General features: G+C 41.5%; 1 protein-coding gene across 3 annotated transcripts in view; it reads right to left on the reverse strand.

Moving 5' to 3' along the window:
• Positions 1-954: 954 nt before the first annotated feature.
• LOC134350350 (neurocalcin-delta) overlaps positions 955-26,254 on the reverse strand; it is a 335,975-nt gene continuing 310,675 nt past the window's right edge. For all 3 annotated transcript variants that reach the window (XM_063055432.1, XM_063055423.1, XM_063055442.1), the window contains exons 5-6: positions 14,974-15,079; positions 955-11,031 (exon numbers count right to left, since the gene is read on the reverse strand). In XM_063055432.1, coding sequence (XP_062911502.1) covers positions 10,934-11,031; positions 14,974-15,079 — 204 coding nt within the window. In that variant the 3' untranslated portion in view covers positions 955-10,933. The remainder of the gene's footprint in view (positions 11,032-14,973; positions 15,080-26,254) is intronic.

Raw genomic sequence — 26,254 nt, forward strand, 5'->3', positions numbered from 1 at the left:
TCTGGCTGAATGTAATCCTGTGCCCACCCAGTACATTATGTAGTGGATGGGAGACATTGACCAAGATGGCATGCAACTTGGACAGCATCCTCTTTTCAGACACCACCATCAGAGAGTCCAATTCCATCCCCACAACATCACTGGCCTTATAAATGAGTTTGTTGATTCTGTTGGTGTCTGCTACCCTTAGCCTGCTGCCCCAGCACACAACAGCAAACATGATAGCACTGGCCACCACAGACTCTAGAATATCCTCAGCATCGTCCGGCAGATGTTAAAGGGCCTCAGTCTCCTCAGGAAATAGAGGAGACTATTTCCTAATAGTTGAGAGTTAAAGGGCAAAAGTTTAGGGGTAACATGAGGGGGAACTTCTTTACTCAGAGAGTGGTAGCTGTGTGGAACGAGTTTCCAGCAGAAGTGGTTGAGGCAGGTTCGATGTTGTCATTTAAAGTTAAATTGGACAGCTATATGGACAGGAAAGGAATGGAGGGTTATGGGCTGAGTGCAGGTCGGTGGGACTAGGTGAGAGTAAGAGTTCGGCACGGACTAGAAGGGCTGAGATGGCCTGTTTCCATGCTGTAATTGTTAGATGGTTATATATGAATAAGTTTCAATGAAATCCCACCTCCTCCACCTCCCCCCACCCCAACAGTTCTTCTAAACTCCAGCGAGTACAGGCCCAGAGCCATCAAACACTGGTCATACGTGAACCTTTTCATTCCTGGGATCAACCTCGTGAACCTCCTTTGGACCCTCTCCATTGCCGGCATATCATTTCTTAGATAAGGGGCCCAAAACTGCTCACCATATCGAGGATAAGCCTGGTACATAGAAAAGTATTGGTTCTTCATTTTTTTCAGTGAATGACCTTGCACTTGCTTTAGCCAAGCAACACACGCAAAATGCTGGAGGAACTCAGCAGGTCAGGCAGCGTCTACAGAAAAGAGTAAACAATCGACATTTTGGACCGAGACCCTTTATCACGACTCTTTATCCACATATCTCAGTTTAACGAAGAATCACACCATATGCCACTCAATGTCTTTTCTTCTCCAACATTTTAATCAAATAGAACATTTTTTTTCTTTTACAAATGCTTATTTTGTGAAGAGGTTTTTCTTTCAATAGTTTTCACAACATCAAAAAGTAGAATGCTTAACTGCAAAATGCACAAAAAATTAAATTAAAATGCATTAAAAAACAATAATCACAGCTTAAACACACTTGACACCATAAAGTATTACTAGTACCTATCTGCTAAAAAATTATGGACTCAGTTATCACAAACTAAGCTGCCCTCCTTACAACATCCACAAGGAAACAATCAGATTTAAATGGCACAAAGCATGCAACATACAGAGAATGGCAACCAAACATGAATTGGAATCCATATGTCTATTTGTAGAGGCAAAAAAAACATAACAAAGGAAGAGAAGGCTCAGTTGCTAAACATGCTAATATTGGAAAAATAATCTTTGTGGCCTGTTAGACATTTCCAATTATGAATAGTCGTTTCTCCTAAAACCATTTATTTGGCTTCAGATAATAAAGGGTTAAATGAGTGCTCCTATCGATGCGTTTCTTCCTACCAGTGCACAGGAATGATTTTGTTGAATTTTTTACCAGTATATTACCTGGGTACACAGTGTAAATTAGATTAGTATCAATGTGAAAATTTCATTTCCTGAATTGACTGAGCTAATGAAACGTGAAGCTGAAATTCAAAACCAGTTTAACTGAGCCTACTGAGAAACCAGTTTCTGAAGCAAGACCAGGTTTCCAAATGGAAGCAAGTGGACTAACTAATGTGGGCACATGGGTCAGCATAGACGAGTTGGGCTGAAGGATCTCCACAAAATTGTTTTATCTTAAATGTGATCACTCAGAACTTCTTTTGGTTTGATTGCCACAAATCTATTTACCAAATGGAAGAATTGTTATTAACAGGACCATTAAGTTTGATTACTCAGAGTAACATACATAAAATGCAGGAGGAACCCAGCAGGTAAGGCAGCGTCTATGGAGAGGAATAAACAGTTGACGTGTGTGTGTGTGTGTGTGTGTGTGAGTGTGTGTTTGTGTGTGTTTGTGTGTGTGAGTGTTTGTGTGTGAGTGTGTGTGTGTGTGTGTTTGTGTGTGTGAGTGTGTGTGTGTGTGTGTTTGTGTGTGTGAGTGTGTGTGTTTGTGTGTGTGAGTGTGTGTGTGTGTTTGTGTGTGTGAGTGTGTGTGTGTGTGTGTGTGTGTGTGTGTGTTTGTGTGTGTGTGTGTGAGTGTGTGTTTGTGTGTGAGTGTGTGTTTGAGTGTGTGTGTGTGTTTGTGTGTGTGTGTGTGTTTGTGTGTGAGTGTGTGTTTGTGTGTGTGTGTTTGTGTGTGTGTGTGTGTGTGTGTGTGTGTGTGTGTGTGTGTGTGTGTGTGTGTTTGTGTGTGCTGCCGGAGGAACTCAGTGAGTCAGGCAGCACCTGTGCAGGCTAAGTGATAGTCAACGTTTCAGGTCAGGACCTTGCATCATGATTCCAGCCCAGCCTTACTCCTCCACTGGCAGCTACATCCTCAGCTGACTGTTTGTTCCTCTCCATAGATGCTGCCTGACCTCCTGAGTTCTGTCAGCATTTTGTGTGTGTTACTCTGGGTTTCCTTGTGTTTATAGTTTGATTGCTCATTTTGTGTTTGCTTCTCGTGTTATGGTCTTGAGATTCATCTTAAGGAACAATGGTTTTCTAAACAAACAGCAAGTGGAATTTGTTCTTAGCCACCCCTTAAAGAAAGTCTACTGGAATGAAGTCCATCACTACAAGTAGTTTAAAAACGATTAGAGTTGTTTCTGTAATGTCAGTTTGATGCGCCTTTTAAAAAGAAGGTCATTCGGTAAAACTACTCAGTATAACAGGAAAAGAATACAAGCAATTTTAAAAGCATTAACACCAGTTGGAATTTAGAACATAGAACAGTACGTGTCCTTTTAGACATTTTAACCTACTCTAAGCTCAATCTAATCCTCCACTCCTACATATCCTTACATTTTTCTATAATCTATGTACCCATCTAAGACTTTCTTAAATATCCCTAATGTATCCCTCTGTCATCACCCCGGCAGTGTGTTCCATAAACTCAGCAGTCTCTGTGTTTAAAAAAAAACTTACTTGTGACATCCCCTACAGCTCCTTCAAATCACCTTAAAATTATGCCCTGATATTAGCCATTTCCACCCTGGAAAAAAGTCTCCGCCTATCCTCTCGCTCTATGTGTCTTCCTTTTTTTAAAGCATTTTTGCAAGGTTTTGTTGTAATTGGGGTCATGGTGGCAACACGTGGTAAATTCCCGGTAATGACAGCTTGACAAGGAGAAAATGTGATCGTGAGAAATCGCATCCTTTAATCTACTGCAAGGAAGCTACTCTTAGAATAGCACATGGATAAAAGAAAAATGGACAGCTATGTGGTATGGAAGGGTTAGATTGATCTTCAAGTAAGTTAAAAGGTTGGCACAATACCAGGGCCAAAGGGCCTGTACTGTGCTGTACTGTTCTATGTTCGGCAGGCACTAGATGGGCCAAAGGTCCTGTTTCCATGCTGTATTGTTCTATGACTCCATAACAATGAGTAGTAGAAAAGGATAGTGTTCAGTGAGTAGAAATGATCCCAAGAACTGAAACAACCTGCCATACAGACATGGATGCAGAAAGATCTACCAGTAAAACTAATTGAACATTGTTGGGTATCTGAATAGGAGTTGCTTCTTAGTTACTAAAATCATCTACACTGTAAATATATTGACATTTTTTTCACAGCACGTATTTTAACATTTTCTTGTATACACACACACACACACACAGGATTATCATTAGGTTCAGAGAACATACTTAGCACATTCAAACAAGGTTAAAAACATTAATACATTAATCCTATCTGCTTTACTTCACTGGAGAGATTTCAAGGCTAATTTTAATTTGGCCAGTATTTGAATCCTATATCTTAATTTGAAATGTCGCCAAAGTGATAATGAATTCAGCTTTAAATAATCTACTGAATTATTTTAGCTATGGTGGATAAAGGCTAAGTAAATAGCATCATCTAATTGCTGAAATGAGGTAGATTAGTGAAAGGAGTGGAAGCTGAAGATCTGAAATAAAAACAAAAAGCTTCAAACACATTTTGACCTGAACACCATTTTGTGTATAACATGTTTAAAATTATTTAAAATATCAGAAATATCATATTTGGAAGGGTTGAGCACACTGACATATTCCCCACAAAAACTAATCTCTAACCTCAATTTCAAATTCAGTTTCTTAAAATGTTTGATTGTATCATGTAACAGAAAGAAGAGTTTTGATAAGTAGCAAGTGGAGAGTAGAGTCATAGAGCACAGATATAGCCTTTCAGCCCATCTAGTCCATGCCAAACTGTTATTCTGCTTAGTCCCATCAATCTGCACCCAGACCATATCCCTCCAAAGTCCTCCCATCCATGTACTTGTCCAAACTTCTCTTCGATGTTGTAATTGAACCTGCATGCTGGCGTTCCACACTCGCACAATCGTCTGCGTTGAGAAGATTCCCGTCAGGTTCCCCTTAAATATTTCACCTTTCACTCTTTAGTGCTAGTCTCACCCAACTCAATTGAAAAAGCCTGCTTGCTTTTAGCCTATCTACACACCTCTTAACTTTGTATGCCTCTATCAAATCTCCCCTCATTCTCCTACGCCCCAGGGAATGAAGTCCGAAACTACTCAACCTTTCCCTGTAACTTGGGTCCTCAAATCTGTACTCCTTCGATCTCATTCATGTATTTCCTGTAGATACTAGTTGACCAGAACTGCACACAACACTCCAAATTAAGCCTCAGCAATATCGTCAACATAACATCCCAACTCCTGGACTCAATACTTTGATTTTTGAAGACCAATGTGCTAAAAGCTCTCTCTACAGCCATATCTACCTGTGATGCAAGGAATTATAGATAGTTAAAGATTTCTTCAGAAAGTGGCATTTTCCATTGCTCCTTAGATTATTAAAAGCATAAAGAGCAACATGGACAATAAAAGCCCGGACCCATTACTGATAACTCACCAGTCAAAATACAGCGGGCTGGGACAGATCATCAATAGATCACAAGTAGGAACCATCAATCTATTTCCTCGTTACTACCTCCCACAGGGATTTCAAAGCAAACTTATTCAAGGTCAGTAAGAATTGCCATTAAAGAGTTGAGTTGAAATGAACGGTAAAATGAATTTACCATTAAAAAAAAGAACACGAAGAATGAAGAGATGGTTTGATAGGATTAAGTTAAGATTGCCAAAAGGAGAGTTGGATGGAAATTAAACACCAATTTCTGCGCAAATGAAGTACCAGGACAAAATGCTTCTGAACTAGAGCGGCATGCGGTCTCAGCGATGTAATAACAGCTACTGCAGCTGCAGCAACGATCTCTACTGTTTCTTTTTAAAGATTAACTTGCTTTATGTGTCACATACATCGAAACATATAGTGAAGCGTGTCAAATCAAATCAGCGAGGGTGCATCCAGCAAGTATCGCCAAGCTTCAGGCAAAAATATAGCATACCGACAATTCATTAATCCTAATCGGTATGTCTCTGGAATGTGGAAGGAAATTGGAGAACTAGGAGGAAATTAACACATTATCGGGGAAAGTGTTGTACAAACTCTTTACAGTGGCGGATGTCGAACTCTGTAAATCGATTGCACTAACCGCTACGCTACTGCGCTGTTCTGTTTAGTTTATAATTAGTCCTCATAATAAAAAAAATATTTAGTTTATTTAGTCCACATGAGACGATAAGAATTATCCTGATGAAGGTTCTCGGTCCGAAAGGTCGACTGTACTCTTTTCCATAGATGCTGCCTGGCCTGCCGAGTTCCTCCAGCATTTTGTGTGTGTGTTGCTTGGATTTCCAGTACCTGCAGCCAGATTGTCCCTTGTTCATGATAAGAATTAACTTATTTTTTGTTTTAATTTTATATCTAACTTTCTTTCCCATCATGCAGCGGTACATGAGGCAGAAGAGAAAAATAAAGCATTTTCAAGCTTTGCAACTAAGCTTGTTCACTTCCTGAAATGATGTTCAGCTATCCGGGGCACTGATCTACAGTCGTGCCTCTGTGCCTAAGTACGCGTTCCAATTGCTGCATTGACGAATCTTGGCAACCCCAGCAAGGGCTGAAAACACATAGCACCAAAGGTGAATTTCCTGCCCACTGTACATTTTGTGGTGTCAAATTAAAGGTGTCCACTTAGATACCAACCCCCCCCCCCACTGCTTGATGAGAGAGAAAGTTAAGGGTGAAATTTTTTAAAAATCATTCTTATGGTCTCATGATAATTAAATAATTAGTCCCCTTCCTTCTATTCTCCACTCCCCATTCTTTTTACTTCTCACCTGCATATTACTTTCCGTTCGGTCCCCTCCTCGATCCCTTTCTCCCATGGTTCACTTGCCTCTGCTATCAGATTCTTTCTTCTCCAGCCCTTTACCACCTGGCTTCACCTATCACCTTCCAGCCAGCCTCTTTCCCCTCCCCGCACCTTTTTATTCTGGCATCTTCCCCACCCCCCTTTCCTTCTCAGTCCTAAAGAAGAGTCTTGGCCAGAAATGTCGGCAGTTTAGTCTCTTCCATGGATGCTAGCTGACCTGCTGAGTGGTTCCAGCATCTGCAGACTACCTTATGTTTGCAATCAGTTCCATTGGGGTGGCGTGCTAGGGGTAGCGGTTAGCATAATGCTATTACAGCGCCTGCCACCCAGGTTCAATCCCACCGCTGGCTCTAAGGAGTTTGTACGTTTCCTCTGTGACCGTATGGGTTTCCTCCCACATTCCAAAAAGACATACAGGTTAGTAGGTTATCTGGCTACGTGGGTGTAAGCGGGCTCACTGGGCCGGATGGGTCTCTAGGTAAATAAAATAAAGATCAAATATATATCCTGTTGAGAATATATATTCCAGACTGGCAGGAATTTAATACATCAAAGATACAATGGATCAGTGGATGAATCATTGGGACCGGAGTGGTAGATGCCATTCTGTGAAGGAAGCACAAATTAAGCATCATAATTGGATATTGGTGATGTTATGCAGGAAAGCTTAAGAAGACTGGTTGTCTCTTTTTGAAAGAGCTGAACTTTATAGATGCTGCCAGGAAAGTATGGATTCCCAATACTATTTTTATCATGAAAACAGTGAAGCAGTAATCAATATCAGAATTAAATGCAAGGATAATTCAGGGTCATTAAGAGCAGCCAACATTAGAAAATCGGTTAAGTACTGTAATCTGGAAGAAGCAACTTTTTCTTTGCACATTCCACATCTTACCACAAGTTCTTGCATTTTTGTTAAGGTAGAAATCTATTCTTTTTCAGGCTACAAATATTAGGGAATTAAACAGATCTATGACTTAAGAGGCCACCAATCTGGGCCAGATGGAAAATGGCTACCCTTCCTAATTCCACCTGTCAGCATTTGAGCAAATTCACTTCCAAGTACTTCTGACGTGTGTGGTAAACCATGTATATATGTTGTAACTCGGTTACCTGTCTGGACACACCCCTCTGCTGACTGCCCCTGTGGCTCCTCCCACAGAGTCCTGTATAAAGGTGTCACCTTGCCCCTCCCCCTCAGTCCGGGGGCAGACACTCACTGTGGAGGTCGTATTGTACAGTGAATAAAAGCCTTTCAGTATTTTAACAAACCTCAGTCTTTTGGAGTAATTGAAGGTGCTTCAACGTGTGATGTAGATTTCTGCCTCTACCACCTCATCTAGGTGGAAACAAATTTTTATCTTTACTCCTCCAACCCTTCTGTCAATTATTTAAAGTCTATGGCATTTAGTTTTTTGACTTTTCAAGTGAAAAAGTTCCAACTATTTACTATATTTAAATCTCTCAATGTTACACTTAATTAAGTCTCCCTTTGATGTCCTCTTATTCAAGGGAAGTAATCCCAACCAATCTAATCTATCCACATAGTCAAATGTTTCCACTCCTAGCAACATCCTTATATGGTTATGTAGCAGTCAGTGTAACGTTATTACAGCGCCAGGTTCCATTCCTGCCGCCGTTTGCACATTTTCCCTGTGACTGCATGGATTTCCTCCAGTTCTCCCCCTACATCCCCAAGACATGTGGGATAATAGGTTAATTGGTCATATGAATGTGATTGGTCAGTGTGGATTTATTAGGCCAGAAGGGTCTGTTACCATGCAGTTTCCTTAAATAAAATTTAAAAAATTAAAAACACTGTGCACCTTTCAAACTGTCATCTAGCTAGCACTGTATACATTTCTAGCAAAAGGTATCTGTTCTTATGTTCTACACTTAATAAAGAAAAGCAGCCTATTTTCCTTTGTAACACTTTATCAAGCTGGTTTGTTATCTTTAAGGATAAGTACAGATGAACTCCAAAGTCCTTCTGTTGCACCAGTATCTTCCCAGTTGTGCATTTCCCTGCCCTGTTGCACCTTCCCAAACATATTACTACTGCACGTTTTTCTGCATTAAATTCCATTTACCACTTTCCTGCAGAACATGTTTTTCCAGCTTAAATCTTTCCACCTCACTGTCGACTACTCAGCCTATTTTTGTATCACCGTTTAGCACAAACTAGATGTCACTGTGCTGTAGTGCTCTAAGACTCTATATGCTGGCTACTCATCGCAGCTGGAATGGATTTTAAAGGATCAACAACAGCTCTTGCATAATCCACATCTTGCAATCCACATTACCAACTCATCCAATATACTTAAAACTTGAGCATTAATGCTATTTGATGAAGGAGATAGTGAGCAGAAAAAATTCTAAAGTTTCCACTTTAGATATTATGTAAAGTTCTTCTCTATTGACATCGTTTAAATTTTTCCCCTGTTCCATTAATGCATATCTCAATCCCCACTCTGCTGATCCAAAAAAAAGCCACCTGCTTCCAGTGAGTGTCCCATTAGAGTGGAGAGGCACTGTAGGTCCTCTTAGCAGGGAGCTCAGTAACCAGGAGAAAAACTTATAACAATTTGTAGAGATGAATGAGGAGAATGATTTTCACTCATAGGATGATAGAGGCAGAAAGAGTCTTAATCCAAAAGGCCATTACGCAGGAACTGACGTGGTGTTACAGTGGCTTGCCTCATACCTCCAGGGATCCTGATCTTAAACACTGCTTGTGAAGTTTCTACAGTCTCCCCATGACCACGTGGGTTACCTCTGACATCCCAAATGCTTGCAGGCTAACCGGTAACCGGAAATTGTCCCTGGTGGTAGGAAAATCACAGGGAGTTGAAAGACATGTGAGAGAGAACAGGTTACAGGGAAGTAAGTGGGGGAATGGGACTGCTCAGAGTTGGCTGTGATCAAATGGCTCCTTCGATGAGAGAATTAGGGAAGAAGGTGGGAGTGGTACGTGGCAGGTGTGACAGAAGCTCTCAGATAAGCATATGGATATACAGCTATTACTGGGGTAGAGCAGTGCTGCAGATAAATGATTCTTGAGAAACAGTGAGCAGACTGTTTAGCAATTAAACTTTTATACACATTGTGAACTGCTTAATTTCACCTGGCAAATGAGACTCAAAAGATACAATAATAAAGATTTCTATAGAACCAAGATACACTTGTGATTATTTTACTACAATTTAAATTGTTATAATAAGGCCTGCAGACCTGCAAGTGCTCCAGAAAACGTATTTTTTAAAAATGTCAACATGCACTTCTTGTACACTCGTGTTCCTATTATCAATTCTTATGTCTATAATTGCAATGGACCCTGGATACATATGCTTGTCCAATTCCAATTAGACGTCCCACAAATGGCAGTGCTGTAGTGTCTCAGTTTCGATACACTTAGCTCTCCAGTACCTACTGGTACTCTTATGCTCCAACTATTGTAACTCTACTTCCAAATTTGACTCACTTTGTTAATTATTTAAACTATAAATTACAAGGTAATTTAATAAAAGGACATAACTTTCAAATGAATTGCACCTAAGTGCCCCGTCCAATTATCTCTTGTTCTTTTCATCTGAAGGCTAACAGTCGTTCTCAACTCCCGGGCCATCATTTGCAGCAGTCGATGGGAAAAAAAAGACACCAAGATATATAAACCGTGGCTGCCACCGGCCCTGTTTCTTGTCTCTGCCAAAGTTGAAGATTTTGTTTCAAAGGCAGTGAAGTGTTACATGAAAACACTGGCAGTGAATTTCCGACAACCTCGTGCGAGGGTGCTATAAAATAGGATGAGAAGCAATTCTGCTCGTTTTCCTTTGTATCCCCTAAACTAAATATTTGTCAGACTATGACTTGCAATTTGTTTTGCAGACAGCAATTCCAACACTAATTCATGGGGACTCCCATAATCAACTTTACACTCTATAGGAATTGAATCTCAGTAGATCAGTTCTCAATTTTAACCACATTGGCTTTAACTAACATGAATATACAGTGAATATCAGTATCATTCATTTTCACAGGGTACAAACATCCACCTGACTGACTTATGCTTGTTTTCACATCATTGATAATTTTTCCATATAAAGAAAGAGATCACTGACTGATTGGTGAACATGTATCTCCCACATACATAAATATTGGTTCTTGTTAAACTCTGCAACCAAGAGGCACAAGGCCTTCATGAACAGAAATAAAATTAAAGCCTCTTTCTATTTCCAATTTAAAAAAAGAACGTTAAGATTTTTTGATTAATGTAGATATAAGTATAGTAACAATGCCTTCACACAGCCAAAAACGCTGTGTAATATATTTTCAGACAGCATTTAAATAAACAGCCAGTTACAAATTGAGAATTATAAAAAAAAACAGATAGGCTGAACAATGTCAGATGTTGGCCATGAAGATGTGACTGAGTCGCCAATGACACAATGGCAGGAAGCCGAAACACAGCCACACCGACTGTCGTTTTCTTCACTTTTGAATTAATATTGACCCGCAGTACTAGGATCACACTGAAGGAGGCGGACGATGGAAGGATCACTTTTTGCACCTCGGATGAACTCTTCAAGGGATAGCTTTCCTACAACAAAACAAAAAAAATCTAAACATGAGCATTCTAAATCTGATCAAATGGACTAGAGGAGTGAGGAGTACAGGTGAACAGGCCAGTGCTCGTACAAGAAAATCTGCGGATGCTAGAAATCCAATCAACAGACACAAAATGTTGGAGGAATTCAGCAGGCCAGGCAGCATCTATGGAAAAGAGTATAGCCAATGTTTTGGACCAAGACCCTTCATCAGGACTGGAGAGAAAAAGATAAGAAGTCAGAGTAAGAAGGTGGGCAAAGGGGAGGAGGAAATACAAGGTAGTGGGTGAAAGTGGGAAAGGGGGAAGAGGTGAAGTAAAGAGCTGGAAAGTCGATTGGTGATAGAGATAGCGGTCTGGAGAAGGGGGACTCTGATAGAAGGGGATAGAAGGCCAGGGAAGAAAGGGAAGGGGAGAAACACCAGAGGGAGGTGATGGGCTGGTAAGGAGATAAGGTGAGAGAGGGAAATGAGAATGGGGAATGGTGAAGTGGGGGGGCATCACTGGAAGTTCGAGAAATTGATGTTCATGCCATCAGGCTGGAGGGCAGCATTGATGGTGGAGGAAGGGAAGCCCCTTTCTTTGAAGAAAGAGGACATCTCCTTAGTTCTGGAATGAAAAGCCTCATCCTGAGAGCAAAAGGAGTGTTCCTTGATTTGAAGAAATTGAAATGCTAACTGTATTATTAGTTGTTTGAAAAATGATGGAGTGAACATAGAATGGTGCCTTAAAAGGCACATTACACACTGCTCCTTCAGGGTGAGAGTGAGAGTGACCCTGCCAGCTTTGCATGCAAATGCCCATGAGCAAAACACTGTCACACAGAAGACCCGAGGTCTTGTGCATGATACATCAGACCTTGTGCAGTTCTGTGCATTGTGAGGGAAAACAATCGGATTAACGAGGAATCTGCAAGAAGTGGCTAAAAATGTTAAGGGAGGATACCAAAATGGATGAAGGAATGAAAAGAATGAGGTGAAAATATAAGTCATTCAGGCAAGGATAGTGTTAGCCGCAGGCTATTAGGAATCAGTTCAGAGAAGGGGTGGGAAGCAGAGGTTGGGGAAGGGAGTGGAAAATAAAGAGTTTAAATGAACACTAAGAAAACCACTAAAATAAAGACTTCCCCGAAAGACTATGAAAACCTCAAAACTCTGGTATCCTGCCCATAGGCTCAAAAAAATTTAAGTTCTGGTAAGTGATGTCAAAGAGTTTACCATACATTGAATGTCACCGTGTAAACCAGGCCACGCTTTTAGTAGAGCATGACTTTTGCACTAAATACATTATGTAAACCTTAGGTCAACTGACAATATTTTATGTATAGATTCTGAATCATCCCAGGCAGGCTTTTGTTGCTGAGAAAAGGTAAATTTTGTAAATTTACAGGTAAATACATAATTTAAAATTGCTGAAGCAAAGATATCTTAGATCAGCTGTGATTGTTTAAAATAATGGTCTTGCAGAGTGGGTCACATTAACAATCTAAATCATTACCTTGAATACCTTCAAGGTGAATGGATAGTCTGTGCAATCATCCTTCCTAAGGAAGGGGAAAACAAGTGGGGCAACCTGGCCAAACTGGGAATTGCACTAGAGTGCTTAAAGGAGATAAGTTTTGGTGCTGGGACACATCATCAGTGATGTAATCTGGGGTCATCGGGTGTTCTGGGTCTTTCAAGATCAGACACCCTCACCCAGGCAACCCGGCCAAGACTGATCAGACCCTGTCTAGTGTCCGAGCAGCATTGATCCATGGGTCACACCTCTTGATCTACAGCCATCCGGAGGCTCCCTCAGAAGCCTTGTGTTGGACCTGATGGCTCTTTTCTTTGCAACCCCTGTAATGCCCAGGAGAGAGTAGGTTCTGCACAGTGAGCAGCCAGCAAAACCTCCACACCCCTCGCTCGCATCGTGCCCTCCACCTGTGTCTGGCACTGCTCGACCAGCTCCTGGTATTTGGCTTTCTTCCATTCAAATTCAAACCAGTCTTCCCAAGCAATTGCCAATTCTACCATTTGCAACTTATTTTTAAAACAAGGAAGAAAGAAAGAAAGGCTGAAAACGATAGGACGGGATACCATTAGGGCCAACAAGAGTTGGGAACATGCTCAAGTTATATTAAACATATGTTCAGCTCTATTGTGTCTAATTCTGGAACCACAGTTTTGGAAGAATTGATGCTTCTTTCAAGTAATGAAGTAATCATTAGAATGATTCCAGAGATAAAATACTGCAGTGAGATGGAGCTGAAGCTAACAGAGAAGAAAACACACAAAACACTTCCAGAAGAAAATTGGAGAACTCTCCTTACATTTTTTTCCATTCTGATTGTTTTTTTCAGTTACTAAGTTCCTTGAAAGAGTACAATGGAAGACTATATTTAACTGTTCCCCAGGGCTGTCTAGCATGCCATTCCTCAAGGATCTATAATTGATTAACAGTGTACTCAGTCTGTCACTGTAAGGGTTTTGCAGCACTGCCCTCTACAGAAACTGGAGGGAATAAGAAAATGATTTGGGTATTGCCTCATGCAGAAAGAATCAGTGGGTAATCTACCTGCCATAAATGTCACAGAATGAGTCAGTGTCATCTGATAAAATTGGGATAAATATATATTTAATAAGATATTCTTTCAACTAGGTTCCAAGGTTGTCAAGCCGAGGAGTGTTCGTGGGGATAAGCTCCCACTACCTAAAAGTGCTCCTCACGGCATGCACCTCAAATAGCCTCTGACAACCAAGTCCAACTCCTGGCCTTCTTGTGTGGCTTAGCCTCGCAGCCCGGTGGAACTGTTTCTACTGACAGGAGAAGGGGCGAAGGTGGGTCCTGGTGCCTTAAAACCAGTGCTTCAGGTAGGTGGAGCTCGTCAGCCTGGGAAAGCAGTCCATCTAAGAGAGGGAAAACTCTGATTTCAAACCTCCGCTGCCTTGCGGCCATACCCACTCATTGGAAAGGCTTCAGGAGTAAACCCTGAGGACAAATCCGGAGCTGGAGCCCCTAAGGCAGTCCGACGTTGCCTTCAACCTCGTTCTGACAACTCCTGCGACGACACTGGTGCCAAGTTGTATCGGCCCTTGCCCTTCCCTTGGACAGCATCGGTGTTGTGGAGAGGGGAGACTTGCTGCATGGACAACTGCCGGTCTTCCATACAACCTTGCCCAGGCCTGCGCTCTGGAGAGGACTTTCCAGGCGCAGATCCATGGTCTCGCGAGACTAACGGATGCCACCACCGTCTTTCAACTCAAAGCAATATAAAAGGTCTTCACAGTACAGAAAACTTTAATTTGTAATTTTAAGTTATCCATATGGAATTTAACTTCGACAAATTTGGAGTGATGCATTTTGGGAAGGAAGGCTCAGTTAATGTCAGGGCTGTGGGGAGTGTTGTAAAACAGACAGACCCCCAGGGGTACAAGTACACAGTACTTCTGAAAGTGGTGACACAGGTAGACGGGGTGTGAAGGCAGGTTATGACAAATTAAAATGTGAGCTAACAATAAAATACAGAACAACTTGATCAATACCTATGGAAGAAAAATCTCAGTTAACATAGTATACTTACCGTTTGTTAACTGAACGTGTTGGTAATAAAGCTGCCATTCAACATATGTTGAACTTTACTTAAATGCAACTATCCTTTCAAGAAGCTTTTCATAAAATACTATTATAAGGTATAAACACCATGAGGAAAACAAGATCAGAGACAATGGGATATAGCTGTCAACTAGCAATGCTTCTATTCAAATGCTGAAAATGGCTGTATTACTCTCCATTAGTTACAATCTCCAGTATAAAGTTACAGCATTAAAATATTCTGAAAGTTGGAGCCTATACATTTTTGATTCAGTACTTGAGTGAATATTATAAATTGGCCATGACATGAAGGTAGTAAGGATGGAGGTGCTTAGCGCTCAAAGGAATTTATTGACTCACCATCACGGTTGGTGTCCATCTGTCTGAAAATTTTTTCTGTCCTTTTCTCAGGTGTAGACTCATCTTCAGGCATTCTCATCACCGAAGAAACCATTTTATAGATTGCCTATATAAAAGGAAAGGTGTATCAAGCGGTTCTGCATCAAAATAGGTTCTGATAGGTTAACAAGTAGAGTTTAAATACAGTCTTGATTTTTGTGAACTTAGGTTAAGGAAGCAAAAATTGGTCAACTACTTTTCTTTTTTTCCCCCCGAGGCTAAGAAAACAATATCATCAATCTTCTACTACAATGTTATAGTTGCCTTGGATAGATGTAGTTCACAAGTCTTTAAATCATCTTATGTTCTTTTATTATTACATTATAACAAAATCTACAGCTACCATAAACGCACAATGAATTCTTATACGTATATACTACACTATCTCCAAGCTTTTACCAATGCATTGAAACACTTTAATGCAAAGGTCATTTATAACTTACCAAGTTTATGGACAAACTGTCCATGGGCAGAGTAGCAGAAATAATTAAATATAGCTTTTAACTCAGGCAGCTTCTGTAAAAAGGAGAGGTCCAGTTATACCATAAGAGAAAGGAGCAGAATTAGGCCATTCAGCTCATCGAGTCTGCTCCACCATGGCTGATGTATCATCCCTCTCAACCACATTCTCCTGCCTTATCCCTGCAACCTTCGACCCTGACTAATCAAGAACCTAACAGCTTTAAAAGTGCCTAATAATGTAGCCTCCACAGCCATACATGGCAACGAATTCCACAGACTCATCCCCTCTGGATAAAGAAATTCATCCTCATCTCGGTTCTAAATGGACGTCCCTCTATTCTGAAGCTGTGGCCTCTGGACCTCGACTCACTCACTATAGAAAAAATCCTCTCCACATACACTCTATCTAAGCCTTTCACTATTCAGTAGGTTTCAATGAGATGCTCCCTCATTTTTCTAAACTCCAGCGAGTACGGGCACAAAGCCATCAAATGCTAACCCTTTCGCTCCCAAAATCGTCCTTGTGAACCTTCTCTAGACACTCTCCAATGCCAGCACATCTTTTAGATAAGGGGCCCAAAATTGCTCACGATATTCCAAGTACAGTCTGACCAATGCCTTATAAAGCCCAGCATCATATCCTTGCTCTTATATTCTAGTCTCCTAAAAACGAATGCTAACATTGCATTGGCCTTCCTCCCACCAACTCAATCTGCAATTTAACCTTTATGGAATCCTGCATAAAGACTCCCAAAACCCTTTGCACCTCTGATTTTTGATTTTTCTCCCTGTTTTGAAAATAGTTTACACCTTTATTCCTTCTACCAAAGTGAATGACCATACACTTCCCTACACTACATTGCATCTGCCAGTTCTTTGCCCTTTCTCCCAAACCGTCTAGTTCCTTCTATAGATTCCCTGCTTCCTCAATATAACCTACCCCTCCACTTATCTTTGTAGCGTCTGCGAACTTGGCCAGAAAGCCATCAAATCAGCCATCCAAATCATTGACGTATAATGTGAAAAGAAGCGGCCCCAATTCCACCCCTGCAGAAAATCACTATGTCATTGATAGCCAACCAAAATAGGCCCCCTTTATTCCCACTTTTTGTCTCCTGCCAGTCAGCCTATCTTCTACCCATGTTATTCCAGCATTCTAATATCCACTCTTTTACTCTTAATACTGTATATATAAAAAACTGTTTGGTATTTTCCTTTATATTATTAGTTAGCTTACCTTCATACTTCATCTTTTCTCTTCTTATGGCTTTTTTAGTTGCCTTTTATTGGTCTTTTAAAAACTTCCCAATCCTCTAACTTTCCACTAATTTTTGCTGTATTATATGAACTCTCTTTTGTTCTAATGCTGTCTTTGACTTTCCTTGTCAACCACAGTTGCCTCATCCTCCCTTTAGAAAACTTCTTCATCTTTGGTTTGGGATATACCATCTTCTGAATTAGCCCCAGAAACTCCAGCCAGTTCTTCTCTCATGCCCCTGTAGTTCCCTTTACTCCACTGCAATTCTGAAACATCTGACTTTATTCTTCAGCCTCTCAAACTGTAGGGTGAATTTTATTATATGATGATCACTGTCTCCTAAGGGTTTCTTTACCTTAAGCTCCTTACTCAAATCTGGTTCATTACACAACTCCCAATCCAAAGTTGCCTCTGCCCTAGTGGGCTCAACCACAAGTTGCTCTAGAAAGACATCTTGAAGGTATTCTACAAACTCTCTCCCTTGGGATACAGCACCTGCCTGGTTTTCCCAATCTACCTGCGTATTAATATCCTCCATCATTATCGTTACACTGTCCTTATTTCATGCCTTTTCTATTCCCATTATAATTTGTAGCCCACATCCTGGCTACTGTTCGGAGGTCTTAATACAACTCCCATCAGGGTCACTTTATCCTTGCAGTTTCTTAACTCTAAACACAAGAATTCTACTTCTTCTGATCCTATGTACCTCTTTCTAAGGATTTGATTTCATTTTTTACCAACAAAGCTACCACACCTCATCTGGCTACCTGCCTGTCCTTTCAATACAAGGGGTATCCTTGGATGTTAACTATGATATTCTTTCAGTCATGAAGCAGTGATGCTCTCTACGTTATAATGGACACAATGTCTTGTCCATTCTGGGGCAGCTCACTCACCTTTGGTCTCCACCAGGCACTCAGTGCTCACCTCTGGTAGCTATTTGCATGAAGCAACGGCAAATCCCGATACACCACTTCGACAAGCAGGCTAAACAGGTGAGGGTAGCCGCTGGACCTCATATCCCAGTGAGATAGGGACATGCCTGTCCTAGCATGCAAAGTCAGCACCAGTGGTCTGGGCAGATAATAGAACGTAGAACATAGAATAGTACAGCACATTACAGGCCCTTCGGCCCACAATGTTGTGCTGACCCTCAAACCCTGCCTCCCATATAACCCCCCACCTTAAATTCCTCCATATACCTGTCTAGTAGTCTCTTAAACTTCACTAGTGTATCTGCCTCCACCACTGACTCAGGCAGTGCATTCCATGCACCAACCACTCTCTGAGTAAAAAACCTTCCTCTAATATCCCCCTTGAACTTCCCACCCCTTACCTTAAAGCCATGTCCTCTTGTATTGAGCAGTGGTGCCCTGGGGAAGAGGCGCTGGCTATCCACTCTATCTATTCCTCTTATTATCTTGTACACCTTTATCATGTCTCCTCTCATCCTCCTTCTCTCCAAAGAGTAAAAAGCCCTAGCTCCCTTAATCTCTGATCATAATGCATACTCTCTAAACCAGGCAGCATCCTGGTAAATCTCCTCTGTACCCTTTCCAATGCTTCCACATCCTTCCTATAGTGAGGTGACCAGAACTGGACACAGTACTCCAAGTGTGGCCTAACCAGAGTTTTATAGAGCTGCATCATTACATCGCGACTCTTAAACTCTATCCCTCAACTTATAAAAGCTAACACCCCATAAACTTTCTTAACTACCCTATCTACCTGTGATGCAACTTTCAGGGATCTGTGGACATGTACCCCGAGATCCCTCTGCTCCTTCACACTACCAAGTACCCTGCCATGTACTTTGTACTCTGCCTTGGAGTTTGTCCTTCCAAAGTGTACCACCTCACACTTCTTCGGGTTGAACTCCATCTGCCACTTCTCAGCCCACTTCTGCATCCTATCAATGTCTCTCTGCAATCTTCGACAATCCTCTACACTATCTACAACACCACCAACCTTTGTGTCGTCTGCAAGCTTGCCAACCCACCCTTCTACCCCCACATCCAGGTCGTTAATAAGATCAACAGTGAGATCCAACAGCTACAGAGGTGGTTCTGCAATGCTTCACGGGGAGTGAAGGGCATGGTAAGGCAGAGAAGGAATCATGGTCATCCACTGTAACCCAGTTGTGATGACTATTTGTACCACTGGACCCTGACTTTCGAGGTCAAGAGAACTGCCACAGTGCAGAAGCTTTTCCATTTTCGTAACTGTCCCACACAGGTTTTCAAACTTCCATTGTTTGATACAACGGATAACCAACCATCCAGGTTCAAATGATAAACCTGAAATTAGGTTTGATGACTTCCAGTCAAGATGCCACCTACGAACATCAATTCCTTGGGCGACATCTTCCAGATGGTCAATCTCTTCAATTATTTCACTTTCTCTACGTCCTCTACTTGTCCTTTTTATCTTGATTGTGTTTTGGAAACTGTTGGAGCCTGTGACAGGCCATTTGGAATTCGATCGAATGATCTAGCATTCTGCTGTCCCTGGAGAGGACCAAGAGCACGAGCTGCCTCATGGAGAAGACAAGAGACGAGGCACAGGGCCAATTCAAAACATTAAGGAAGATCGAAGCATCGAGGCAAATGCAGAGGAGGCCATGGGATTGATGGCAGTTGGTAGCTGGGTTGGCGTCGTTTGGACCTGGCATAGCGATCACTCTTCATGGAAGGACTGAGTTTGTGCAGCCGCTCTCCTCGATGCTGAGCTAAGGACGTTTTTGAAATTCCGAGATTATTGATTATTGGACTGTTGTTCATATTGGTCCCCTTCAGTTTTTTGTGTTTTCTTTCTTGTTGCCAATTGGCCAGTGGGCGGTACGTTACCTTCTGTACGAGGGAGGGGTTTGATGTTCTTGTTGGTGTTTTTCTGTATGGGTGATCTGTTAGCTTTTGTGTGTGAGAGAGGGGGTTGGGGTTTGATGCTGCTGTCGCTGTTTTTTTTTGCGAGGGAGGGGGTTGGAGTTTGGGGTTTGGTGTTGTAGCTGCCATTTCCGTGTGGGTGATCTGTTGGCTATTGTGTGAGGGAGGGGTGGGGTGGTTGGGGTTAGCAAGCTTTGTTTCTTTTTCTTTTCCCTGAGGGGGGATATTGATGTCTTTTTTTCTTTCAACAACCCCCATACACCCATGGTTTTTCTGTTTTTCATTGCTTCCTGGAGAACAGGAATATCAGAGTTGTATTGCAGATAAATACTTTACCAATAAAATGAACCTTCGAATTTCAGATTTTTCTTGTAAATACATGCTGGCATTTTTGTATTTATGCATATTTTCTTCCATATCTGTACATAAACCTCCATCTGCCTTTATTTTTAAAATAATTCTTTATTCCTCATGATTGTTGAATGTTGTTTTCTGTTGGATGTCATGCCAACACACCACAGCAAATACCTAATACGATTAAATGTGTATGACAAATAAAGTTAATCCTAATATCATTAAGCTACTTACACTTGATGATTCATAGCACAAAATGGATTCTGGGTATATTTAATCATCTTAACATTGAAATTCTGTGTATATGTGTTAATGAATTAATTGCAGTCATTGATGTAAGGAGATTGGAGGTTGCCAGTAAACAAGTAGATTTAGTCAAGGTCAGCATCATAATTCCACTGGGTTGCTCATAGCACAGCAAATAAATGAGTACCATTTAATTTAACTAAGGAAATAAAACATTTCCCCCTACACCACCATGAAGTTTTCCTCTTCAATCAACACTTTGCCATTTTTAAAGGAAAATCTGAAATTAATTATGCATTGTTACTTTCCTCATCAACTAGGCAAAACTGTCAAGTGAAGATGGTAAAACTTTGACCATATTCACTTTAATCACTAAAGCAATCTCTTCAAATTGTTTATAGGCAGCGATTTTCATATAAACATTTCTATGTGTTTTCCTTTGAAGGCATTACAAATTGAAAGAAAAGACAAGGTACGACTGTAAACATGAGAAAGTCTGCAGAAGCTGGAAATCTAAAGCAACACACACAAAGTGCTGGAGGAATTCAGCAGGTCAGGCAACACCTATGGAAATGAATAAACAGTCGATGCTTCAGACCGAGACACTTCTTCAGAACTGAGAAGGAATGGGGAAGATGCCAGAATAAAAAGGTGGGGAGAAAGGATGAAGGATAGCTGGAAGGTGATAGGTGAAGCCAGGTGGGTTGGAAAGATAAAGGGCTGGAGAGGAAGGAATCTGATAGGGGCGGAGAGTGGACCATAGGAAAAAGAGAATGAGGAGGGGATCCAGGGGGAAGTGATCGGCAGGTGAGGTAAGGAGCCTAAAGTAGGGAATAGAGGAAAAGGGGAGGGAGGAAGGATTTTTATCTTCCAGAAGAAGAAATCAATATTCATGCCATCAGGTGAAGGCTACCCAGCCAGAATATAAGGTGTTGTTCCTCCACCCTCAGGGTGTCACAACTTAGCACAAGAGCAGACCATGGACTGACATATCGGAAGGGGAATGGGAATTGAAATGTTTGGCCACCGTGAAGTTCCGCTTTTGGCAGATAGTGCGGAGACACTCAACAAAGCAGTCCCCCAATTTATGATGGACACAATATCCACTGGTTAACAAGACATCAACAGTACCTGTTTAAAAGATTAGCTTAATATTCTGTATAATATCTCTAGGGACATCTACTTTCAAATGCCTGTTGCCCTAGCAACCAATATCCCATCCCTTGTCTATTTATAGAGTAGTATACTATTCCATCCATCATCTATATCATGGCAATGGCACTGGGGAATTCTCTATCATACTGGCTTCACCAATGGACAAAGGGCAGCACGTAAACTAATATTTAATTCATCCAAGCACAGAGAAACAGACTATCATCCTTGGACTCTACTATCTGTCTGTCAATGTGCTCATGTGCAGATTTTAAGTTCCAGGCCCTCACGAATTTGGTTGGTAACTTCGGACCTGGGAAGGGGAGAGGAAATAGTTATCATGAATGGGAGTAACTTTTTTTTGCAAGGATACAGGAGTTAAGGGTGGCCTAATTTAATGTGGATAAATGTGAAGTTATCCACTTTGGTGGCAAAAATAGGAAAACAGATTATTATCTGAATGGTGGCCGATTAGGAAAAGGGGAGGTGCAACGAGACCTGGGTGTCATTATACACCAGTCATTGAAAGTGGGCATGCAGGTACAGCAGGCGGTGAAAAAGGTGAATGGTATGCTGGCATTTATAGCGAGAGGATTCGAGTACAGGAGCAGGGAGGTACTACTGCAGTTGTACAAGGCCTTGGTGAGACCACACCTGGAGTATTGTGTGCAGTTTTGGTCCCCTAATCTGAGGAAAGACATCTTTGCCATAGAGGGAGTACAAAGAAGGTTCACCAGATTGATTCCTGGGATGGCAGGACTTTCATATGAAGAAAGACTGGATGAATTGGGCTTGTACTCATTGGAATTTAGAAGATTGAAGGGGGGATCTGATTGAAACATATAAGATACTAAAGGGATTGGACAGGTTAGATGCAGGAAGATTGTTCCCGATGTGGGGAAGTCCAGAACGAGGGGTCACAGTTTGAGGATAGAGGGGAAGCCTTTTAGGACCGAGATTAGGAAAAATTTCTTCACACAGAGAGTGGTGAATCTGTGGAATTCTCTGCCACAGGAAACTGTTGAGGCCAGTTCATTGGCTATATTTAAGAGGGAGTTAGATATGGCCCTTGTGGCTACGGGGGTCAGGGGGTATGGAGGGAAGGCTGGGGCGGGGTTCTGAGTTGGATGATCAGCCATGATCATAATAAATGGCAGTGCAGGCTCAAAGGGCCGAATGGCCTACTCCTGCACCTATTTTCTATGTTTCTACGTTTCTAATGATAGCGGTTTGGGAAAGATAAACTTGCCAGGTTAAGAAATCCATTTACAATATCTGTGTCAGAATCAAGTTTATAATCACTGACATATGTTGTGAAATATGTTATTCTGCAGCAGCATTAAGGTGCAACACATGAAATAAGCTATAAATTACAATAAGAAATCTACACTCAGTAGCCTCTTTAATAGGTACACCTGTACACCTCGAAAATGCAAACATCTAATCAGCCAATCATGTAGCAGCAACAATACATAAAAGTATGCAGACATGGTCAAGAGGTTCAGTTGTTGTTCAGACCAAACATCAGAATGGGGAAGAAATGTGATCTAAGTGACTTTGACTGTGGAATGATTGTTGGTGCCAGATGACGTAGTTTGAGTATCCTAGAAGTTGCTGATCACCTGAGATTTTCACAAACAACAGTATTTAGAGAGAGAAAAACAAAAAAAATCCAGTGAGCTGCAGTTCTGTGGGCATAAACACCCTGTTGATGAGAGAGGTTAGCGGAGAATGGTCAGACTGCTTCAAGCTGCCAGGAAGGGAACAGTAACTCAAATAACCACGTGTTATAACAGCGGTGTGTAGAAGAGCATCTCAGAAGACATAACACATCAAAGAACCTGATAAAGTGGCCCACTGAGTCCATATTAAAAAAAAACTAAGTTAGGAATGCAAAAAACGGAACAAAATTAGTAAGGTAGTCTTCACAGGACCGTTCAGAGATCTGTTGGCAGAGGGGAAGAAGCTGTTCCTGAAACATTGAGTGTATGTCTTCGGGCTCCTGTACGTCCTACCCTGATGGTAGCATTGAGAATGAACTCTGGTAACTGAGGATATGGACTCCGTGGGCCACTTTATTAGGTTTTTCTCTACAGCGTGAAAAACAGCAAGGAAACAGATGCATCCCAAGCAGTGGCTTCTTTGGGACAGAGTTGTTTATCTGAATCTCTACTTTGTGACAGCCAGTAAAGAGAGACTAAATGTACTGCTGGTCCTGTAATTAGGAAGGGGAAAAAAGATTATGAGAGAAAACTGGCAGGGAACATAAAAACTGACTGTAAAAGCTTTTATAGATATGTAAAAAGGAAAAGACTGGCAAAGACAAATGTAGGTCCCCTACAGACAGAAACAGGTGAATTGATTATGGGGAGCAAGGACATGGCAGACCAATTGAATAATTACTTTGGTTCTGTCTTCACTAAGGAGGACATAAATAATCTTCCAGAAATCGTAGGGGACAGAGGGTCCAGTGAGATGGAGGAACTGAGCGAAATACATGTTAGTAGGGAAGTGGTGTTAGGTAAATTGAAGGGATTAAAGGCAGATAAATCCCCAGGGCCAGATGGTCTGCATCCCAGAGTGCTTAAGGAAGTAGCCCAAGAAATAGTGGATGCTTTAGTGATAATTTTTCAAAACTCGTCAGATTCTGGACTAGTTCCTGAGGATTGGAGGGTGGCTAATATAACCCCACTTTTTAAAAAAGGAGGGAGAGAGAAACCGGGGAATTATAGACCGGTTAGCCTAACGTCGGTGGTGGGGAAACTGCTGGAGTCAGTTATCAAAGATGTGATAACAGCACATTTGGAAAGCAGTGAAATGATCGGACAAAGTCAGCATGGATTTGTGAAAGGAAAATCATGTCTGACGAATCTCATAGAATTTTTTGAGGATGTAACTAGTAGAGTGGATAGGGGAGAACCAGTGGATGTGGTATATTTGGATTTTCAAAAGGCTTTTGACAAGGTCCCACACAGGAGATTAGTGTGCAAACTTAAAACACACAGTATTGGGGGTAAGGTATTGATGTGGATAGAGAATTGGTTAGCAGACAGGAAGCAAAGACTGGGAATAAACGGGACCTTTTCAGAATGGCAGGCAGTGACTAGTGGGGTACGGCAAGGCTCAGTGCTGGGACCCCAGTTGTTTACAATATATATTAATGACTTGGATGAGGGAATTAAATGCAGCATCTCCAAGTTTGCGGATGACACGAAGCTGGGCGGCAGTGTTAACTGCGAGGAGGATGCTAAGAGGATGCAGGGTGACTTGGATAGGTTGGGTGAGTGGGCAAATTCATGGCAGATGCAATTTAATGTGGATAAATGTGAAGTTATCCACTTTGGTGGCAAAAATAGGAAAACAGATTATTATCTGAATGGTGGCCGATTAGGAAAAGGGGAGGTGCAACGAGACCTGGGTGTCATTATACACCGGTCATTGAAAGTGGGTATGCAGGTACAGCAGGCGGTGAAAAAGGCGAATGGTATGCTGGCATTTATAGCGAGAGGATTTGAGTACAGGAGCAGGGAGGTACTACCGCAGTTGTACAAGGCCTTGGTGAGACCACACCTGGAGTATTGTGTGCAGTTTTGGTCCCCTAATCTGAGGAAAGACATCCTTGCCATAGAGGGAGTACAAAGAAGGTTCACCAGATTGATTCCTGGGATGGCAGGACTTTCATATGAAGAAAGAGTGGATGAACTAGGCTTGTACTCGTTGGAATTTAGAAGATTGAGGGGGGATCTGATTGAAACGTATAAAATCCTAAAGGGATTGGACAGGCTAGATGCAGGAAGATTGTTCCCGATGTTGGGGAAGTCCAGAACGAGGGGTCACAGTTTGAGGATAAAGGGGAAGCCTTTTAGGACTGAGATTAGGAAAAACTTCTTCACACAGAGAGTGGTGAATCTGTGGAATTCTCTGCCACAGGAAACAGTTGAGGCCGGTTCATTGGCTATATTTAAGAGGGAGTTAGATATGGCCCTTGTGGCTACAGGGATCAGGGGGTATGGAGGGAAGGCTGGTGCAGGATTCTGAGTTGGATGATCAGCCATGATCATAATAAATGGTGGTGCAGGCTCGAAGGGCCGAATGGCCTACTCCTGCACCTATTTTCTATGTTTCTATGTTTCTATGAAATGTGAATCGGTGGCAGTGACAATATGATAAATATGATAACCAATGATAAATATTTTTCGATATAATACATCAGAAAACGAAGTAGAAATATCAGACCATCCTAAATCCTATACTTTCACATTTTGCTCAGTCTTTGCCCTGAATAGGATTTGTTTGGACAGACAGCCGGTAAGAATGTGGCAATACACACAAAGTGCTGGAGAAAATCAGCAGGTCAGGCATGAATAGTCGACATTTCGGGTCGAGACCCTTCTTCAGGACTATGTGTGTCTGTGTTGCTTTGGATATCCAGCGTCGGCAGACTTTCTTGTGTTTATAGTAAGAACGTAGATTCTTTTCAAATATACAAAGCACTTCAGAACAGTATGCTGGTGAAATTTCTGCCTTGCTGTTATCGTCTCTTGGAAAACTAAGAAATCAAGTGATAGTTTTAACTACCTTCACACAATTTATCCAAGACATTTATTACTTTATCTGAAGTACCCTTGGTAAAGGTTTGGCCATGATATTAAATAGACTTTTACTTGTAAAAAGATAGGCTTGGCGTATTGCAAGACTCAAATTAAATGAGGAAAATAGATTATTTGCACAACTCTGTATCATTCATTAGAATCAGAAAAGGGGGCCTTTTCAATTAATTAAGTATTAAGCTAAAACTTGCTGCTAACCGAAGAGTTAACAAGAGATGAACTTTGTCACATGTGCATCGAAACATACAGTGAAATGCATAACTTGCATCAAATCA

Source organism: Mobula hypostoma, chromosome 1 (genome assembly GCF_963921235.1).
Source record: "Mobula hypostoma chromosome 1, sMobHyp1.1, whole genome shotgun sequence".
Taxonomy (NCBI): Eukaryota; Metazoa; Chordata; class Chondrichthyes; order Myliobatiformes; family Myliobatidae; genus Mobula; species Mobula hypostoma.